At 46.7% G+C, this 18,036-nt stretch overlaps 1 protein-coding gene across 1 annotated transcript in view; it reads right to left on the reverse strand.

Moving 5' to 3' along the window:
- The window catches only part of LOC147098468 (annexin A7-like), an 89,381-nt gene that overhangs the window by 61,504 nt on the left and 9,841 nt on the right, over positions 1-18,036 (reverse strand). The window contains exons 2-4 of the mRNA XM_085970160.1: positions 8,246-8,342; positions 5,721-6,252; positions 4,363-4,473 (exon numbers count right to left, since the gene is read on the reverse strand). Of these exons, the coding sequence (XP_085826286.1) occupies positions 4,363-4,473; positions 5,721-6,252; positions 8,246-8,290 (688 nt within the window). The 5' untranslated portion in view covers positions 8,291-8,342. The remainder of the gene's footprint in view (positions 1-4,362; positions 4,474-5,720; positions 6,253-8,245; positions 8,343-18,036) is intronic.

An 18,036-nucleotide genomic window follows, 5' to 3' on the forward strand; every position in this document is an offset into this window, starting at 1 on the left:
AAAGGACGATGTCAAACCTAAACGACTGTCCAGAATATTGGACGATGCTAAAGAGGTGTTCCAGCAGGGACTGGGAACACTGAAAGGAATTATGGCAAACATCAAGGTTGAAGAACATGCAAACCCGAAATTTTTCAAAGCTAGACCGGTACCTTATGCAATACGACCTGCTGTGGAAGCTGAGCTGGAGGGACTAGAATGTTCCGGAGTACTGTCAAAGATGGACTGGAGTGAATGGGCTACGCCCATTGTTCCCGTCATGAAGCGTTCATCGAGTAACAAGCCGGGGGAACCGGGGAAGGTTCGCATCTGTGGCGATTTCAAGATCACTGTTAATCCGGTGCTTCACACGGTGCAATATCCGCTTCCACGGATTGAGGATATCTTCGCTTCATTGTCTGGCGGGAAACACTTCACCAAGATAGACCTGGCGCAGGCGTACTTACAGATGGAAGTTGATGAAGCGTCACGCCAGTATCTCACGATCAACACGCATAAGGGCTTATATCGGTATAATAGACTGGTTTTTGGAGTGGCATCGGCTCCAGCGATTTGGCAAAGGGCCATGGAGCAGGTATTACAGGGAATTCCAGGCACACAATGCTACCTGGACGACATTCTGATTACAGGAGATGATGATGAGGAACACCTTACAAATTTGGAACAGGTGCTCACCAGATTGAAAGAATATGGACTTCGAGTTAATCGCCAGAAATGAGAGTTCTTTCAGAAGCAAATCTCGTACTGTGGTCACGTCATTGACCAGGAGGGGCTTCACAAGTCACCTGACAAGATCGAAGCTGTTGTGAAGGCTCCCGCTCCGGAAAATGTATCCCAGTTGAGGTCGTTCCTAGGGTTGATTAACTATTACCATAAGTTTCTGCCAAATTTATCCACGGTGTTACACCCGCTAAACACTCTTCTGCAGAAGGGAGTGCCATGGAAGTAGAGCGAGGACTATAAGCGGGCCTTTCACAAAAGCAAGGCATTGATCACCTCTAAGGAAGTGTTGGCTCACTTTAACCCAACGCTGCCTATTCGTTTAGCTTGTGATGCTTCTCCATATGGTATTGGGGCGGTGCTCTCACATAAGTTGCCAAATGGCTTGGAAAGACCAGTCGCGTTCACATCCAGATCATTGACCTCCGCTGAGCGCAACTATGCTCAGATAGATAGGGAGGCTCTCAGCCTTGTGTGGGGAGTAAAAAAATTTAATCATTACCTGCAAGGGCAAAAGTTTACGCTGCTGACAGACCACCAGCCGTTGGTTTCCATTTTTAACCCTAAGAAGGGTGTTTCGGTGATGACAGCGCAGAGGCTCCAGAGATGGTCCCTTTTCCTAGGGGCACATCAATATCAGATCGAATTCAAAGGTACAAAGCAACATGGTAATGCTGATGGGCTGTCGCGCCTGCCACTACCTACAGAGGAGGAGGCACCGACGGTTGACCCTGTTGAGTTATTTCACTCGACCATCATCGAATGCTTACCAGTCACCAATGCAAGTATTGAGAGAGAAACCAGGAACGACCCGACACTGTCTCGGGTCTACGAATTGACAATGAAGGGATGGCCAGCTCATGGTGAACCACTGTTACCGGCATTCTCAGCCAGACGAGAGCAGCTGTCCGTCTGTCAAGGAACATTGATGTATGGAACAAGAGTGATTATTCCTCCTAAATTAAGGGAGAGAGTTCTAAAGGAACTGCATGAAGGTCATCTGGGGGGAGTCAAGATGAAAAGCCTTGCTAGGGCTTATGTGTGGTGGCCAGGTATCGACCAAGAAATAGAGGATCTGACTAAAAGCTGCTCAGGGTGCCAAAAAGTTCAAAATGCACCTCCAATTGCACCGCTGCATCCATGGGAATGGCCTTCAACCCCATGGCAACGTGTGCATATTGACTTCGCAGGTCCATTCATGGACTCCATGTTTTTAATTGTGGTGGACGCACATTCTAAATGGCCAGAAGTGATTAAGATGGCGACCACTACCTCGGAAAAGACGATTGCAGTTCTAAGAACGATATTCGCAAGAAATGGATTGCCAGAACAAATATGTTCAGACAACGGACCGCAGTTCGTGTCAGAAGCATTCCAGAAATTCATGAAGAAGAATGGGGTGAAACATTATACCTCTGCCCCATATCATCCGGCTACAAATGGGTTGGCCGAGAGATTTGTACAAACGTTCAAAAAGGCGATAAAGGCCATGAGCGAAGACCAGATTCCACTACAACACAAGGTGGACAATTTCCTAATGGCATATCGAAACGCCACTCATGCAGTGACAAATCAAAGCCCTGCCATGATGTTCTATAACAGGAGGTTGCGGTCCAGGTTGGACTTGTTAAAACCAAATGTGCGGAGGGAAGTCGAAAACAAACAGTTCCAGCATATAAATAACAAGACCACTCGGAGTTTCGAAATAGGACAACCAGTGTTAGCCCGGGACTATAAGAATGAGAAATGGCAATCTGGAACAATTCGTGCCAGACAAGGACCCCTGATGTACACGGTAGATATTGGTGAAAACGTAATACGACATCATGCTGACCAACTTGTAGAATCAAGAACAAGGGTCGAACCCATGACTATGACAGAGACACCAGTGGAAGAAGTTAGTGAACCTGAAGCATCTACCTCAGATGCCAATGTATCTGATGAGGTCCAATCCATAAGAGATCAACTAGATGAGTCACCCCAGCAACGAGAATCAGAGACCCCTGAAAGGCGTTATCCAACTCGGATCAGGAGGCCTCCTCAGAGACTGAATCTTTGAACAGTTTTGCATGAAGTTGTATATATGTTATCCATGTTATGTTTAAATTGGGATGTACACTGTTAAGCTAAAAAGGGAGGAATTGTGGTGTATGTAACCTGTACCACCTTAAGAGACTACCTTAAGAGATGGACTACTTTCTCTTGGCTACTGTATATTGTAGTACCGGTGGTGACCACACCGGTATATAAACTCTGTGTAGTAATTTGCTAAGCAGTTCAGCCCTGACCTTCGATTAGTAAAGACCTGTTTAAGTTATTCTTGTTGTCTGTGTCCAGTGATTTAGAATAAGCATATCTGGGACACTCAGACTCAACAGAGACCGTTCGGCCCATTGAGTCAGTGCCAGCTCTTTGGAAGAGAAGTAAATTTTGCAATAATAATTAAATCCTTGCACAGAAACAATGATCATCAAAAGCTATCTACATCTTTACTCAGGACAGTCTACACTAAGTTACACTCTATTGTGTAAAAAAAAAAAGTAGCCTACAAACTAACAATTTTTTCCCCGTTCAATTGTTGCAGTTTGACAAATATTATTTAAAAGTTAAAGAAATTTCTCTGCTAAAGCATACGTTTAGGGGCCGATTGCTCACCATGCCATTATAAAGAGATGTTTAAAACCTTTGTCTCCACATTTAAGTAGCAGTGTTGTCGTAGCTGGGGATGCCTTGCATGGACTTTTCACAGAAACCTGAATATCTCTAAATTATTAAAATTGGTAAGTCCTGTCATCTTTCAAAAATCCCTATGCCAACCATCCCTATGGTGTTTTCAATGTTAAATGTGTTCATGCCCATGTTATATCTGGCAACACCCGATTGCCACGCTTTTAGAAGATGGTCCTATTAATGTGACGGCCTGTGACGCCGGAATATTTTGAGAACTGCTTTGGGTCTGCATGTTGTTGAAGGTTCTGTTCACTAGCTAACACTGCGGAGCACTATTTTCTTCTCCGCTCAGAATTGCAATTCTGTTGTGGGAGGTGAGAAAAACAGGTAAAATCCTTAGTTTCGTTAAGTTCACTTTTTAATTTACATTTTAACTGTATAATTGGTGTAAACTTTTCTCCCTCCTGGTAATATTTCTCCCCATGCCATCGATCTCAGCTGGATTATCAGTACAGAATTAACGTACCCGGTCAGGAGGTGCGTGATGCAGCAATCCTAAACAGGCCACAAAAAAGCAATATAAATATGTTTAGAAAAGACGCAGATTGGAAAGAAAATAAAAAGGTTCGCAAAACCTAAAAAAAAATTGGAACATTCTTGACAATTTTGAAACGTTCCAGGTGTAAAGGGCACGGGGAGTGAGCAGATCACCATTAGTTGGTCTCAAATCATAACCAAGAGCTTGATACAAAATGGCTGTTCAAGTTTCCTTGAAAGGCAAAACTAATGACCAACTGAGAGACACCATTAACAATCCAGATAACTCTCATTATGGCACTCCAGGATATAAAGTCATAGTGAAAAATACATCCCGTTTAAAAATGTTCGTTGTATAAAAACTTTGAAAACAAGAAGTTGCCCCAATGTGTCTCGGCTGTTAATTAAAAGTATTTCTCCGCTCCTATTACAAACCTGGAGGAGCAGCACCACCACCTGAGTAGTTTTGTCCAGCGGGCTGAGGGCATCCTCCATAACCAGGAGCCCCATAACCAGGGGCAGGGGCAGGGGCAGGGGCACCCGGACCTACAACAGAGAGAGTTTTCACCAACAGTGATCAAAAATATAACGTTCCAACGTCAGACACATACACCATCATAAAAGGCTCCCACTGGCTCATCCTGGACGGCCATTCTGATTTAGGGTGTGCTGCCATATTCATTCTTTCCAGCTTTTCTTGCCTCCCCTCCAGAAGGGGCTGCCTCTGGAAATGCTGGCCGCCCTCTGTAACCTCACCCGTGACACCGCATCACGCATGAGCAAGCTGCGCAGTCTTGAGCAGTGTCACAGTGCAGCTTGATTCTAGTCCTCGAATGATGTCCATGCATACGTATTCTCAGCAGGTAACACTGTCCAGTAAGCTGGAGCCCTGGCTGCTCTTTCTCCTCCTGAGCACAGAGGCACTGACATCAACCGCAGCATCCCTACTCCTTTGCCCAAAATATTTGTAAAAGCTTAAAATACGAAATTCCGTCTCAAACACAGTTTTCCCCCCTCCATTTCCCAGCACGCAGTCCCCCCCACGCCCCCAGCACATATTCACCCCACCCCCCCTGCACGCGCGCCCACTCCGCCCCCGCGCGCGTTCACCCCGCCCCCCCCCAGCCCGCACGCGTTCACCCCGCCCCCCCCAGCCCGCGCGCTCACCCCGCCCCCCCCAGCCCGCGCGCTGACCCCGCCCCCCCAGCCCGCGCGCTGACCCCGCCCCCCCCCAGCCCGCGCGCTCACCCCGCCCCCCCCAGCCCGCGCGCTCACCCCGCCCCCCCCAGCCCGCGCGCTCACCCCGCCCCCCCAGCCCGCCCCCCAACCCGCGCGCTCACCCCGCCCCCCCAAGCCCGCGCGCTCACCCCGCCCCCCCAGCCCGCGCGCTCACCCCGCCCCCCCAGCCCGCGCGCTCACCCGCCCCCCCCAAGCCCGCGCGCTCACCCCGCCCCCCAGCGCGCACCCCGCCCCCCCAGCGCGCGCACACTCCCATATACACATGCACTCCCTCAACAAACTCCATCCACACACATGCATGCACAAACACACACACCCTCGCACTAACACACACACCCTCGCACTAACACACACACCCTCCACACACATACATGTACACATTCCATCAACACACATATGCACGCACTAGCTCAGTACATATGCAAACTCGCAGGTACACACACACCCCCACCCTCTCTCCAGTTTTAAAGTGGAACTAATTCATTTGTGCAGTGTATTACAAATTATAATTTTAATTAAAAAAGGCTAGTTAACAAATTAGTTGAAGAGTTTACCTGCAGGATAAGATCCACCAGCTCCCCATCCTGACTGGTTACCTGGGGGTGTAGGGTAGCCCCCTGTAGATGATGCTGGGTAAGTACCCCCAGCAGCCTGGGGATAGCCCCCAGTGGGTGCCTGAGGATAGCCTCCTCCGGGCGCCTGAGGATAGCCTCCTCCGGGCGCCTGAGGATAGCCCCCTCCGGGCGCCTGAGGATAGCCCCCTCCGGGCGCCTGAGGATAGCCCCCGCCGGGTGCCTGAGGATAGCCCCCGCCGGGCGCCTGAGGATAACCCCCGCCGGGCGCCTGAGGATAACCCCCGCCGGGCGCCTGAGGATATCCCCCGCCGGGCGCCTGAGGATATCCCCCACCGGGCGCCTGAGGATAGCCCCCACCGGGTGCTTGGGGGTACGTGCCACCCGAGCCTGGCTGGTATCCTCCAGCAGGTGGCTGCGGGTAAGCTCCACCAGCAGCCGGTGGGTAAGCCCCACCAGCAGGATAGGGGTACTGTCCACCAGCTTGCGGATACCCAGATTGTCCATCCGATTGCTGAAACAAAAAAAGAGAGCCATGTTCAGTTATACAACAAAAGGTCATACATTCCAATCAACGAGCGAGGAACTTATTAGGTACAAATTTTAAAGCTAACAGCATCATATTTAATCAATGGAGCCACATACACAGAGTGCATGTGTAATGGAGCCAACTGTATTATCACCATGGCTAACCTCAACCAGCTCAACTGAGACCATGGATTGAACCTGGGACCTCCTCGGTCCACAAATCTCAGCTAACCCACAAGGAAGCCCAATTTCCCTATTTTGATCACAACATAATTGTGGATGAGGTGAACATTCCTCCCGTCTTGGTTCATCCATCCAACCAGAATGACCATACAGTCCACTGTAGCATCCAGATGGTTTTTAGATGCTTCCACGACTCTATCTGGGAGTCCATTCCAGGTGTTGATCACTCTGTGTAAAGAAAACCTTCCTGATATCAGTCTTAAATTTGTCTTTTACTAGTTTGAACCTGCGTCCTCTTGATTTATATATTCCGAATTAACTTTTCCCATACTCCCTTATATACAGCTAAATAATATACAAGACCACTGCTAGGTTATTCATTGGTATATGGAGAATACATAAACAGAGAAAAATGTTTACAAAAGAGTAACTGAAGCTTAATGGCCGATAACCAGAGGGCACAGATTTATGGTGATTGGCAAAAAAGAGGTGACAGGAGGAAAAACTTTTTTTACGCACCGAGTGGTTAGGATTTGGAATGCGCTGCCTGATAGGGCGGTGGAAACAGATTCAATAGTAGTCTTCAAAAGGGAATTGGATAAATACTTGGAGAAAAAAATGCCGGGATATGGAGAAAGAGCGGGGGAGTGGGACTGGAGTCCACTTCGAAAGAGCCGGCGCAGACTCGATGGGCCGAATGGCCTCGTTCTGTGCTGCACTATTCTATGATTCGATGAAAGCAAACCACGGTGAAGATTACACGAAATACAGAGAAGTTGAGCCTGGGGTCATACATGAGGCTCACTTCATCATCCGGGAAAATTCAGGGCATCGGAGTAAAGCAAATCTGGGACAATTTTTGTCTCCTCCCTGGCTTCCCCCCCTCGCCACTCTCCTGAAGGTGCTAACTGGGGTGCTGTTCCATGGATGCAAGCTTTCCATGGATCCATTCATCACTTGTCCGCCTAGATAGAGAGGGCAATTTTAACGTAACCTCGCTGGGCAGGAAACCCACGAGATCAGGTGGAACGCTGGTTTTACACCCGACCAATAGTGCCTTCAATGGTAAATAAAACCGGGCGGGGTGTGAAACCAGCGTTGCACCCGATCCCGCCAGTTTCCCGATGGGCGGGTTAGGGTAAAATTGCCCCCAGCAAGTCTCGGGAGACCACTTTATACAGTGAGGGGGCCATCACAGTAGAGTCCAAGCCTGTCTTCACCCTCCATCCGCTGACCCACGCATTCTCAGAAGAGGTCATTGCAGAACAACCAGGAGCAGGAACTAATCTTTCTGCTCACTAGCCCAGTGACACTGAGGGCAATTGCAGCCCCAAGTGCAACTAACAAACTTAGCAAGACCAGGAATCCAAACTTGGGATCTTCTAGCTTGTGCGCCTCAGTCTGCGAGAGGGAAACTATTCCCACAAAGACACAGAACTGAAGTACCACATTTCATTCCTTGGGTTCAGGATATCCCATTACTGAAAGAATGCAGATGGTTTTGAAGCTCTTCAGTCCCCCCTCAAAAATGTTCTGCCTTTCTCCAAGGAGGGGTCTTGGAGAGGAGCAGAGCAAAGGAAAGAAAATGGGAAAACTAAAAAATACCGCTGACGACTACAAACACTAGACTACGAAGGAGTCAAACTCTCCGATTGATTAAAAGGTCTAATGATTAAAGTACAATTGTGACGATTAGCTACTGATGACGTCTTATTTTCTGAAGGTTTTTACAAGCAATAAAAGTGTACTTGCGAAGTGACTGCAGGGAGGGAGCAGTTTATAACAATGTGACTTACAGGGTAGGCAGGGTAGCCGGACGAGGGGTAACCAGGGTACGACATTCTGGAAGGCAAGACAGAAAGGCCAAGATGTCTAGAGACTACTCCGCAGCTTCTGAAAGTAGAAACAAGAAACGGCTATTTAGACTCAACAATAACTCGCACTCAGACAGCACTATTAACATAGTATAACGTTGCAAGGCGCTTCACAGGAGCGATTATCAAACAAAAATTTGACACCGAGCCACATAAGGAGATATTAGGACAGGTGACCAAAAGCTTGGTCAAAGAGGTAGGTTTTAAGGAGCATCTTAAAGGCGGACAGGAATAGGAGGGAATGCCAAAGCTTAGGGCCTTGGCAGCTGAAGGCATGGCCGCCAATGGTGGGGCGATGGAAATCGGGAATGTCAAGAGGCCAGAGCTGGAAGAGCAGAGAGATCTCGGAGGGTTGTGGGGCTGAAGGAGGTTAGAGAGATAGGGAGGGGCGAGGCCATGGAGGGATTTGAACACAAGGATGAGAATTTTAAGATCAAGGCATTGCCGGACCGGGAGCCAGTGTAGATCAGCGAGCACAGGGGTGATGGGTGAACGGGACTTAGTGCGAGTTAGGACACGGGCAGCAGAGATTGGGATGAGCTCAAGTTTAGAGGGTGGAAGGTGGGGAGGTTGGCCAGGAGTGCGTTGGAATAGTCGAGTCTGGAATTAACAAAGGGATTGATGAGTTCAGCAGCCGATGAGCTGAGGCAGGGGCGGAGACGGGCGATGTTACTGAGGTGGAAGTAGGCAGTCCTGGTGATGGAGAGGACATGGGGTCGGAAGCTCATCTCGGGGTCAAATAGGGTGCCAAGGCTGCGAACGGTCTGGTTCAGCCTCAGACAGACAGTGGCCAGGGAGAGGGACGGAGTCAGTAGCTCGGGAATGGAATTAGTGGCGGGAACTAAAGACACTGGCTTCGGTCTTCCCAATATTTAATTGGAGGAAATTTCTACTCATCCAGGACTGGACGTCGGACAAATCAGAGGCAGAGGATGGGGTCGAGAGAAGTGGTGGTGAGGTAGAGCTGGGCGTCACGTATGTAAATGTGGAATTTAACGTTCTGTTTTCGAATGATGTCTCCTTCCAAAGATGACCTCCCCTATTGTGGACACTGGCCCAGATTTAATCTCCTGATCCCTGCATCTTCACCATCGAGTCTCGACCCCATTCCAGCAGCACATGAGCCATCACGTCCCATTAAATATTTAAACATCTCAGTCTGTCCCCATCTCTATAATTACCAATCCCAAACCCAAACAGATAGCTTAACTCCTTCAAAAGTAGAGCTGGACAATTAGCCACTTCTGCTGCGAGCCTATCGTACACGGTCACTACTTAGGCACGGATGGGTGGGGAGGAGAGGGCGAGTGAAGACCGCCTTGTAACCGCTCGTCTCTTCCCATTTTCAAGCGGTGCCATGCCAACTCTTGCTGATGTACTCAGAGATTGATGCCTCAGGAATATGAATTAAACCCAGGCTGGCAGAGCTGTTAACACTGCACGGTTCCTTCAGATCTCCTGTAGCAAACCGTACAGCTGTCCCGAGATCACAACAAACTGCAACTCATGTATTGAAACATAGAAGATAGGAGCAGGAGTAGGCCATTCGGCCCCTCGAGCCTGCTCCACCATTCAATGAGATCATGGCTGATCATCCAAATTCAGTACCCTGTCCCTGCTTTCTCCCAATATCCCTTGAGCCTTAAGAAATATATCTAACTGCTTCTCGAATATATTTAATGAATTGGCCTCAACTGCCTTCTGTGGTAGAGAATTCCACAGGTTCACCACTCTCTGGGTGAAGAAATTCCTCCTCGTCTCTGTCCTAAATGGCTTACCCCTTATCCTTAGACTGTGACCCCTGGTTCTTGGCTCCCCCGCCATCGGGAACATCCTTCCTGCATCTAGTCTGTCTAGTCCTGTTAGAATTTTATAAGTTTCAATGAGATCCCCTCTCATTCTTCTAAACTCCAGCGAATATAAGCCTAATCGACCCAATCTCTCCTCGTACATCATTCCTGCCATCCCAGGTATCAGTCTGGTGAATCTTTGCTGCACTCCCTCCATGGTAAGAACATCCTTCCTCAGATAAGGCGACCAAAACTGCACACAATACTCAAGGTGTGGTCTCACCAAGGCCCTGTACAACTGCAGCAAGACATCCTTGCTCCTGTACTCGAACCCTCTTGCTACCATTTGCCGTCTTAACCTGCATGCTTACCTTCAGCGACTGGCGCACAAGGACACCCAGGTCTCGTTGCACTTCCCCTTTTCCCAATCTATTGCCGTTCAGATAATAATCTGTCTTCCTGTTTTTGCCACCAAAATGTATCCACATTATACTGCATCTGCCATGCATCTGCCCAATCACCCAACCTGTCCAAATCATACTGGAGTTTCTCTGCAGCCTCCTCACAGCACACACACACACACCCAGCTTTGTATCGTCTGCAAACTTGGAGATTATACATCTAGTTCCCTCGTCTAGATCATTAATATATATTGTGAATAACTGGGGTCCTAGCACCGATCCCTGCGGTACCCCACTAGTCACTGCCTGCCACTCGGAAAAAGACCCGTTTATTCCAACTCTTTGCTTCCTGTCTGCCAACCAGTTCGCTATCCAAGTTAGTACTTTACCCCCAATCCCATGTGCTTTAACTTTGCATGCTAATCTCTTATGCGGGACCTTATCGAAAGCCTTCTGAAAGTCCAAATACACCACATCCACTGGTTCTCCCTTATCTATTCTACCAGTTACATCCTCAAAAAATTCCAGTAGATTAGTCAAGCACGATTTACCTTTTGTAAATCCATGTTGACTTTGTCCGATCCGGTCACTGTTTTCCAAGTGCTCTGCTATTGCTCCCCATTCTTTGCCTTTCACCAATTCGCCTGCTGCCCTCACCCCCGGTTGTCTGATGAAATGGCTTCTTTGCCGGGGTTCAGTTATACGAAAGTCAATGCCTCACCCAAGTGAGTACAGAAATAGGAAGATAGAGCAGACGAATGCGTGGCTGGAGAGATGGTGTAGGGGGGAGGGCTTTAGATTCCTGAGGAATTGGAACCGTTTCTGGGGGAGGTGGGACCTCTACAAGCCAGACGGGTTGCACCTCAATGGGAACGGGACCAATATCCTCGTGGGGGGGGTTTGCTAGTGCTGTTGGAGAGGGTTTAAACTAGCTTGGCAGGGGGATGGGAACTTGAGGGTAGAATCAGAAGGGGGAAAAGCTAAGCTGGAAATAGAAGATAGGGGTTCAGGTGAAGGGGTATTTAGGAAGGCAAAGAGAAAGGAGAAGGCAATAGTGCAGGGCAACGACAGGGGTAACGATCGCCAGAATGTATCAGGAAGGGGCGGAGTGTACAAGCATAAGAGTGTACCAGAAAATAGACTCATAGTAAGGAAAAATGATAAGATAAAATTAAAGGCTCTTTATCTGAATGCACGCAGCATTCGTAACAAAATAGATGAGTTGACGGCACAAATAGAAATAAACGGGTATGATCTGATAGCCATTACAGAGACGTGGTTGCATGGTGACCAAGGCTGGGAACTGAATATTCAGGGGTATTTGACATTTCGGAAGGATAGGCAGAAAGGAAAAGGAGGTGGGGTAGCTCTGTTAATACAGGATGAGATCACTGCAGTGGTGAGGAATGATATTGGCTCAGAAGCTCAAGATGTAGAATCAGTTTGGGTGGAGATAAGAAACAGTAAGGTTTAGGGTTGCAAAGGGGTGGAAAGTTTCCGGTAAATTTCCGGAAATTTTCCACGGGAAGTTTAGCTTGGGAATTTTGCCCAAAAAAGCACATGCTAGCATAATATTGTTTTTTTTGTATTTCTTTCTTTTTTTTCCCCCCACAGGTCCTCTCTTAAAATTACTAACAGAGATGGAATCTTAATTATTAAGGAATTTCTTAATCAATATATGTTTATCTTCTTACTTGGCTTGTTTTAATAATTACAAGTTTTGTGTGTGACTGTGAACAAATGTGTCCTGATTGGTTGGATGAGTGGATGAGCGATTAGCTCCCTCTATTTGTAATATTTGCATATTGAATTGTGATTGGCCTGCAGGCATCTGTAAGACTGCTATAGTTTTTTTAAGATCCAGGTTAGGGGTCCTGAGGGAAGTCATTTTGTTTTCTGCTGATGTTGTGATGATGCAGTAAGTAAATCAGACTTTATACCAAATAAACCAGTTACTTGTTGAACTCTGTTGTCCTTCAATTTAAAATATACAAAATAATACACTATTGGTGATGTAGCGTCGTGTGTGTACAGGTCATGCTTCCATCACATGGAGCATCAGCAAAAATGTACTCATACTGTTGCAATCGTGCTGATCGACCACAGTTCGACACAGAGATGAATGCCCTTTATTTCTCTGCATAGAACAATGCCACGTTTACCGTCGGATGTGTGGAAGCATTTTACCCCAGGCATTAAAGATGGAAAGACTGTGTACATGTGCAAACACTGTAGAAAGCCATATGTAAAGAATGCCACAAAGATGCAGCAGCATTTATCCAAATGCAACAACTTCACTCAAAGCTCACAGCAGTCAGCCCAGAGTTCCTCTGCTTCCATTCAAGAAGATGATGGTTCTCATTCAGCATCAGGCTCCTTATCATCAGCAACTCCTGGCCCACTTGGAAGGTTCTTTGATACAATGGATAACCATAGCCAGAAGAATGCAGATGAGTGCCTTGCTCGAGCTGTATATGCAACAGGCTCACCCCTCATGCTCACAGCCAATGTGTACTGGAAGAGATTTTTCAATGTTATTCGCCCTGCATACTGTCCTCCCACCAGACATGCTTTGTCTACTTATTTGCTGGAGGCTGAGTATAACAGAGTCCAAGGAAAGCTCAAAGAAACGATAGCGATGGCAGACTGTGGTGCAGTTATCTCAGATGGGTGGTCAAATGTACGCGGGGAGGGCATCATAAACTACATCGTCTTCACTCCTCTCCCAGTGTTCTTCAAGAGCACAGACACGAAGGACAACAGACACACAGGCACATACATTGCTGATGAGCTGAAAGCGGTCATCAACGATCTTGGATCACAAAATGTCTTTGCAGTAGTTACTGACAATGCTGCGAATATGAAGGCTGCTTGGGCTCAAGTGGAGGAGGCCTACCCTCATATTACGTCTATTGGGTGCGCAGCTCATGGGCTTAACCTGCTCCTCAAGGACATCATGGGTTTGAGAACCATGGAAGCACTGTACAAGAGAGCCAAGCAAGTTGTTAAGTATGTCAGGGGGAAACAGGTAGTTGCAGCAACCTACAACTCCAAGCAAATGACAAAGAACAAGAACACCACACTGAAGCTGCCCAACACTAGATGGGGTGGTGTTGTCATAATGTACAACAGCCTTCTGGAGGGTAAGGAGTCGCTGCAAGAAATGGCAATATCCCAGTCTGGGGATATGGAAACCACCATCAAGAAAATACTGCTGGATGATGTGTTTTGGGAGAGAGTGGTTAGCAGCCTTAAACTACTCTCACCAGTAGCATCTGCAATTGCTCAGATTGAAGGAGATGACGCTGTCTTGTCAGATGTTCTCAGGCTTTTTACTGATTTAAAAGAACAAATCAGCATTGCCCTACCCACATCCCTGCTGCTCAAAGCAGAGGAGAAGGCAATTGTTCAATTCATACAGACGCGTCAAAAATTTTGTGTCAAGCCGATTCATGCTGCAGCATACATGCTGGACCCAAAGCATGTTGGGAGACCAATACTTTCTGGAGAACAGATCAACAGCGTTTACAGTGTGATTTCTACCCTCTCACACCATCTCAATCTGGATGTGGGCAAAGTTCTGGGAAGTCTGGCAAAGTTATCTACCAAGTAAGATCTTTGGAATGGGGATGGGATATGGGAATCATGCAAGCATATCAGTGCACATACCTGGTGGAAGGGACTTTGTGCATCTGAGGCCCTGTCACCTATTGCATCGGTGATACTCCAAATCCCACCTTCATCAGCGGCCTCTGAACGAAACTGGTCACTTTTTGGGAATACGCATACAAAGGTGCGCAACAGGCTGACTAACAAGAGAGTGGAGAAACTGGTGGCTATCTGGGCGAACCTACAACTTATTGAGCCAGATACAGAAATGTCCACCACACAGCTAGACACTGACACAGAGGAGGAAATGGACACGTCAGAGCCAGAGTCAGAGAATCAGGAGGAGCAATGAGGAGTAGAAGACTCATGAGTAGAAGACTCAAAGGGACAAAATAAGGACAAATTACAGGCTAAATAAGCTGACGCACTTTTTATTTTATTTTAGATGGGTCTTTTTTGTGGGGGTTCAATAAAGTTCAAAATTATAACCTAAATAAAGTTTTGAAAGCCTGTTTTTATTTGTATGGAACAGTATGTCTATTTTGATGACAAAGATAATATAAGGGTCAGAGACAAAAGCCATCAGTGTGCAAAAAAACTCAAAATTCCCAAAATTCCCATAAATTCCCGAAAATTCCCATGGAAAGTTTCCTCTTTTAAAAATTCCCAGAATTTTGCAACCCTAGTAAGGTTAAGAAGTCACTGGTGGCAGTAGTCTACAGGCCCCCTAACAGTAGCTATACTGTAGGACAGAGTATAAATCAAGAAATAATGGGGGCTTGTAAGAAAGATACTGCAACAATCATGGGCGATTTTAATCATCATATAGATTAGACAAATCAAATTGGCAAGGGTAGCCTTGAGGAGAAGTTCAGAGAGTGTATTCGGGATGGTTTCTTAGAGTAACACGTTGAGGAACCAACCAGGGAGCAGGCTATTTTAGATCTGGTAATGTGCAATGAGACAGGATTAATTAATGATCTCATAGTAAAGGATTCCCTAGGAAGGAGCGATCATAGCATGGTAGAATTTCAAATTCAGTTTGAGGGTGAGAAACTAGGGTCTGAAACTAGTGTCCTAAACTTAAATAAAGGCAATTGCAAGGGTATGAGGACAGAATTGGCTAAAGTGGACTGGGAAAATAGATTAAAGGGTAAGACGGTAGGTCAGCAGTGGCAGACATTTAAGGAGATATTTCATAAATCTCAGCAAAGATATATTCCAGTGAGAAAGAAAGGTTCTACGAGAAGGATGCACCATCCGTGGCTAACTAAGGAAGTTAAGGATGGCATCAAATTGAAAGGAAAGGCAGACAATGTTGCGAAGATTAGTGGGAGGCCAGAGGATTGGGAAATTTTTAGAAACCAGCAAAAGATGACTAAAAAAAATTATGAAGAGGGAGAAGATAGAGTATGAGAGTAAACTTGCAAATAATATAAAAACAGACAGCAAGAGCTTCTGCAGGTATATAAAAAGGAAAAAAGAGTAGCTAAAGTAAACATTGGTCCCTTAGAGGATGAGACTGGGGAATTAATAATGGGAAATAGAGAAATGGCAGAGACTCTAAACAATTATTTTGGATTGGTCTTCACAGTAGAAGACACTAAAAATAGATAATCAAGGGGTGAGAGGGAGGGAGGAACTTAAAACAATCTCCATCACTAGAGAAGAAGTACTAGGCAAAGTAATGGGGCTAAAGGCCAATAAGTCCCCTGGACCTGATAGTCTGCATCTTAGGGTCTTAAAAGAAGTGGCTGCAGTGATAGTGGATGTGTTGGTTGTAATCTACCAAAATTCCCTGGATTCTGGAGAGGTCCCAGCAGATTGGAAAACCGCAAATGTAACGCCACTATTCAAGAAAGGAGACAAAAAGCAGGAAACTATAGGCCAGTTAGCCTAACATCTGTCATTGGGAAAATGCAGGAATCCGTTATTAAGGAGGTAATAGCAGGACATTTAGAAAATCATAAGACAATAAAGCAGAGTCAACATGATTTTATGAAAGGGAAATCATGTTTGACAAATTTGCTGGAGTTTTTTGAGGATGTAACAAACAGGGTGGATAAAGGGGAACTAGTAGATGTAGTGTATTTGGATTTCCAGAAGGCATTCGATAAGGTGCCACATAAAAGGTTACTGCACAAGATAAGAGCTCATGGGGTTGGGGGTAATATTTTGGCATGGATAGAGGATTGGCTAACTAACAGAGAGTCAGGATAAATGGGTCATTTTCCGGTTGGCAATCAGTAACTAGTGGGGTGCCACAGGGATCAGTGCTGGGGCCTCAACTATTTACAATCTACATTAATGACTTGGATGAAGGGACTGGGTGTACTGTAGCCAAATCTGATGATACAAAGATAGGTAGGTTAGCAAGTTGTGAGGAGGACACAGAATTTGCAAAGGGATACAGGTAAGTTAAGTGAGTGGGCAAAAATTTGACAGTTGGAATATAATGTGGGAAAATGTGAGGTTATCCACTTTGGAAGGAAGAATGAAAAAGCAAATTATTATTTAAATGGAGCGAGACTACAAAATATTGCGGTACAAGGGATCGGGGGGTCCGAGTACATGAAACACAATGTTAGCCTGCAGGTACAGCAAGTAATGAGGAAGGCTAATGGAATGTTGGCCTTTATTGCAAGGGGTATGGAGTATCAAAGTAGGGAAGTTTTGATGCAACTTTACAGGGCGCTGGTGAGACCGCACCTGGAGTACTGCGTACAGTTGTGGTCTCCATATTTAAGGAAGGATATAATTGCATTGGAGGCAGTGCAGAGACGATTCACTAGGTTGATTCCTGGGATGAAGGGGTTGACGTATGATGAAAGGTTGAGCCTATACTCATTGGAATTTAGAAGAATGAGAGGTGATCTTATTGAAACATGTAAAATTCTGAGGGGGACTGACAGGGTAGATGCTGAGAGGATGTTTCCACTAGAGGGGGCACCTAGAACTAGGGGGTATAGTTTCAAAATAAGGGGTCGCCCATTTAAGATGGAGATGAGGAGGAATTTCTTCTCAGAGGGTCGTGAATCTTTGGAATTCTCTACCGCAGAGAGCTGTGGAGGCAGAGTCACTGAATATATTCAAGGCGGAGATTGACAGATATTTGAACTACAAGGGGTCGAGAGGTACGGGGGGAGAGCAGGAAAGTGGTGAGGACAAGATTGGATCAGCCATGATCTTATTGAATGGCGGAGCAGGCTCGAGGGGCCGATTGGCCGACTCCTGCTCCTGTTTCTTATGTTCCATTATTTATCTCAGAATCTCAATGTCGAGAACAGAGTATCAGCTGATCCTGATCTCGCTGGACTCACCGGATGCCACCACAGGTTACATGTGGACTTCCAGCAGAGGTGCTTGGACACCGAGCAGGAATGGGAATCCTAGTCTATTTTCCTTTCCCCCAAACCACGGGCACTGAAGCCGAATGTGGCACCCCAGTTAAAGCAATAACTTGCATTTATATAGCACCTTTAACGTAGTAAACCGTCCCAAGGCGCTTCACAAGAGCGATTATCAAACAAAATTTGACACCAAGCCACATAAGGAGATATTAGAACAGGTGAGGTAGTTTTTAAAGGAGGGTCTTAAAGGAGAAGAGGGGCAGAGGGGTTTAGGGAGGGAATTTCAGAGCTTAGGGCCTGGGCGGCTGAAGGCACGGCCGCCAACGGTGGAGTGAAGCAAATCGGGGATGGACAAGAGGGCAGAATTGGAGGAGCGCAGAGTTCTAGAAGGGTTATAGGGCTGGAGGAGGTTACAGAGATAGGGACAGGTGAGGCCATGGAGGGATTTGAACACAAGAACGCTAATTATAAATTTGTGGTGTTGCTGGACCAGGAGTCAATATCGGTCAGCGAGCAGAGGGGTGATGGGTGAACGGCACAAACTGGGGCACACTGAATAAACT

The sequence above is a fragment of the Somniosus microcephalus genome, chromosome 29, assembly GCF_052327205.1.
Source record: "Somniosus microcephalus isolate GS21.2 chromosome 29, FLI_Smic_1.0, whole genome shotgun sequence".
NCBI lineage: Eukaryota > Metazoa > Chordata > Chondrichthyes > Squaliformes > Somniosidae > Somniosus > Somniosus microcephalus.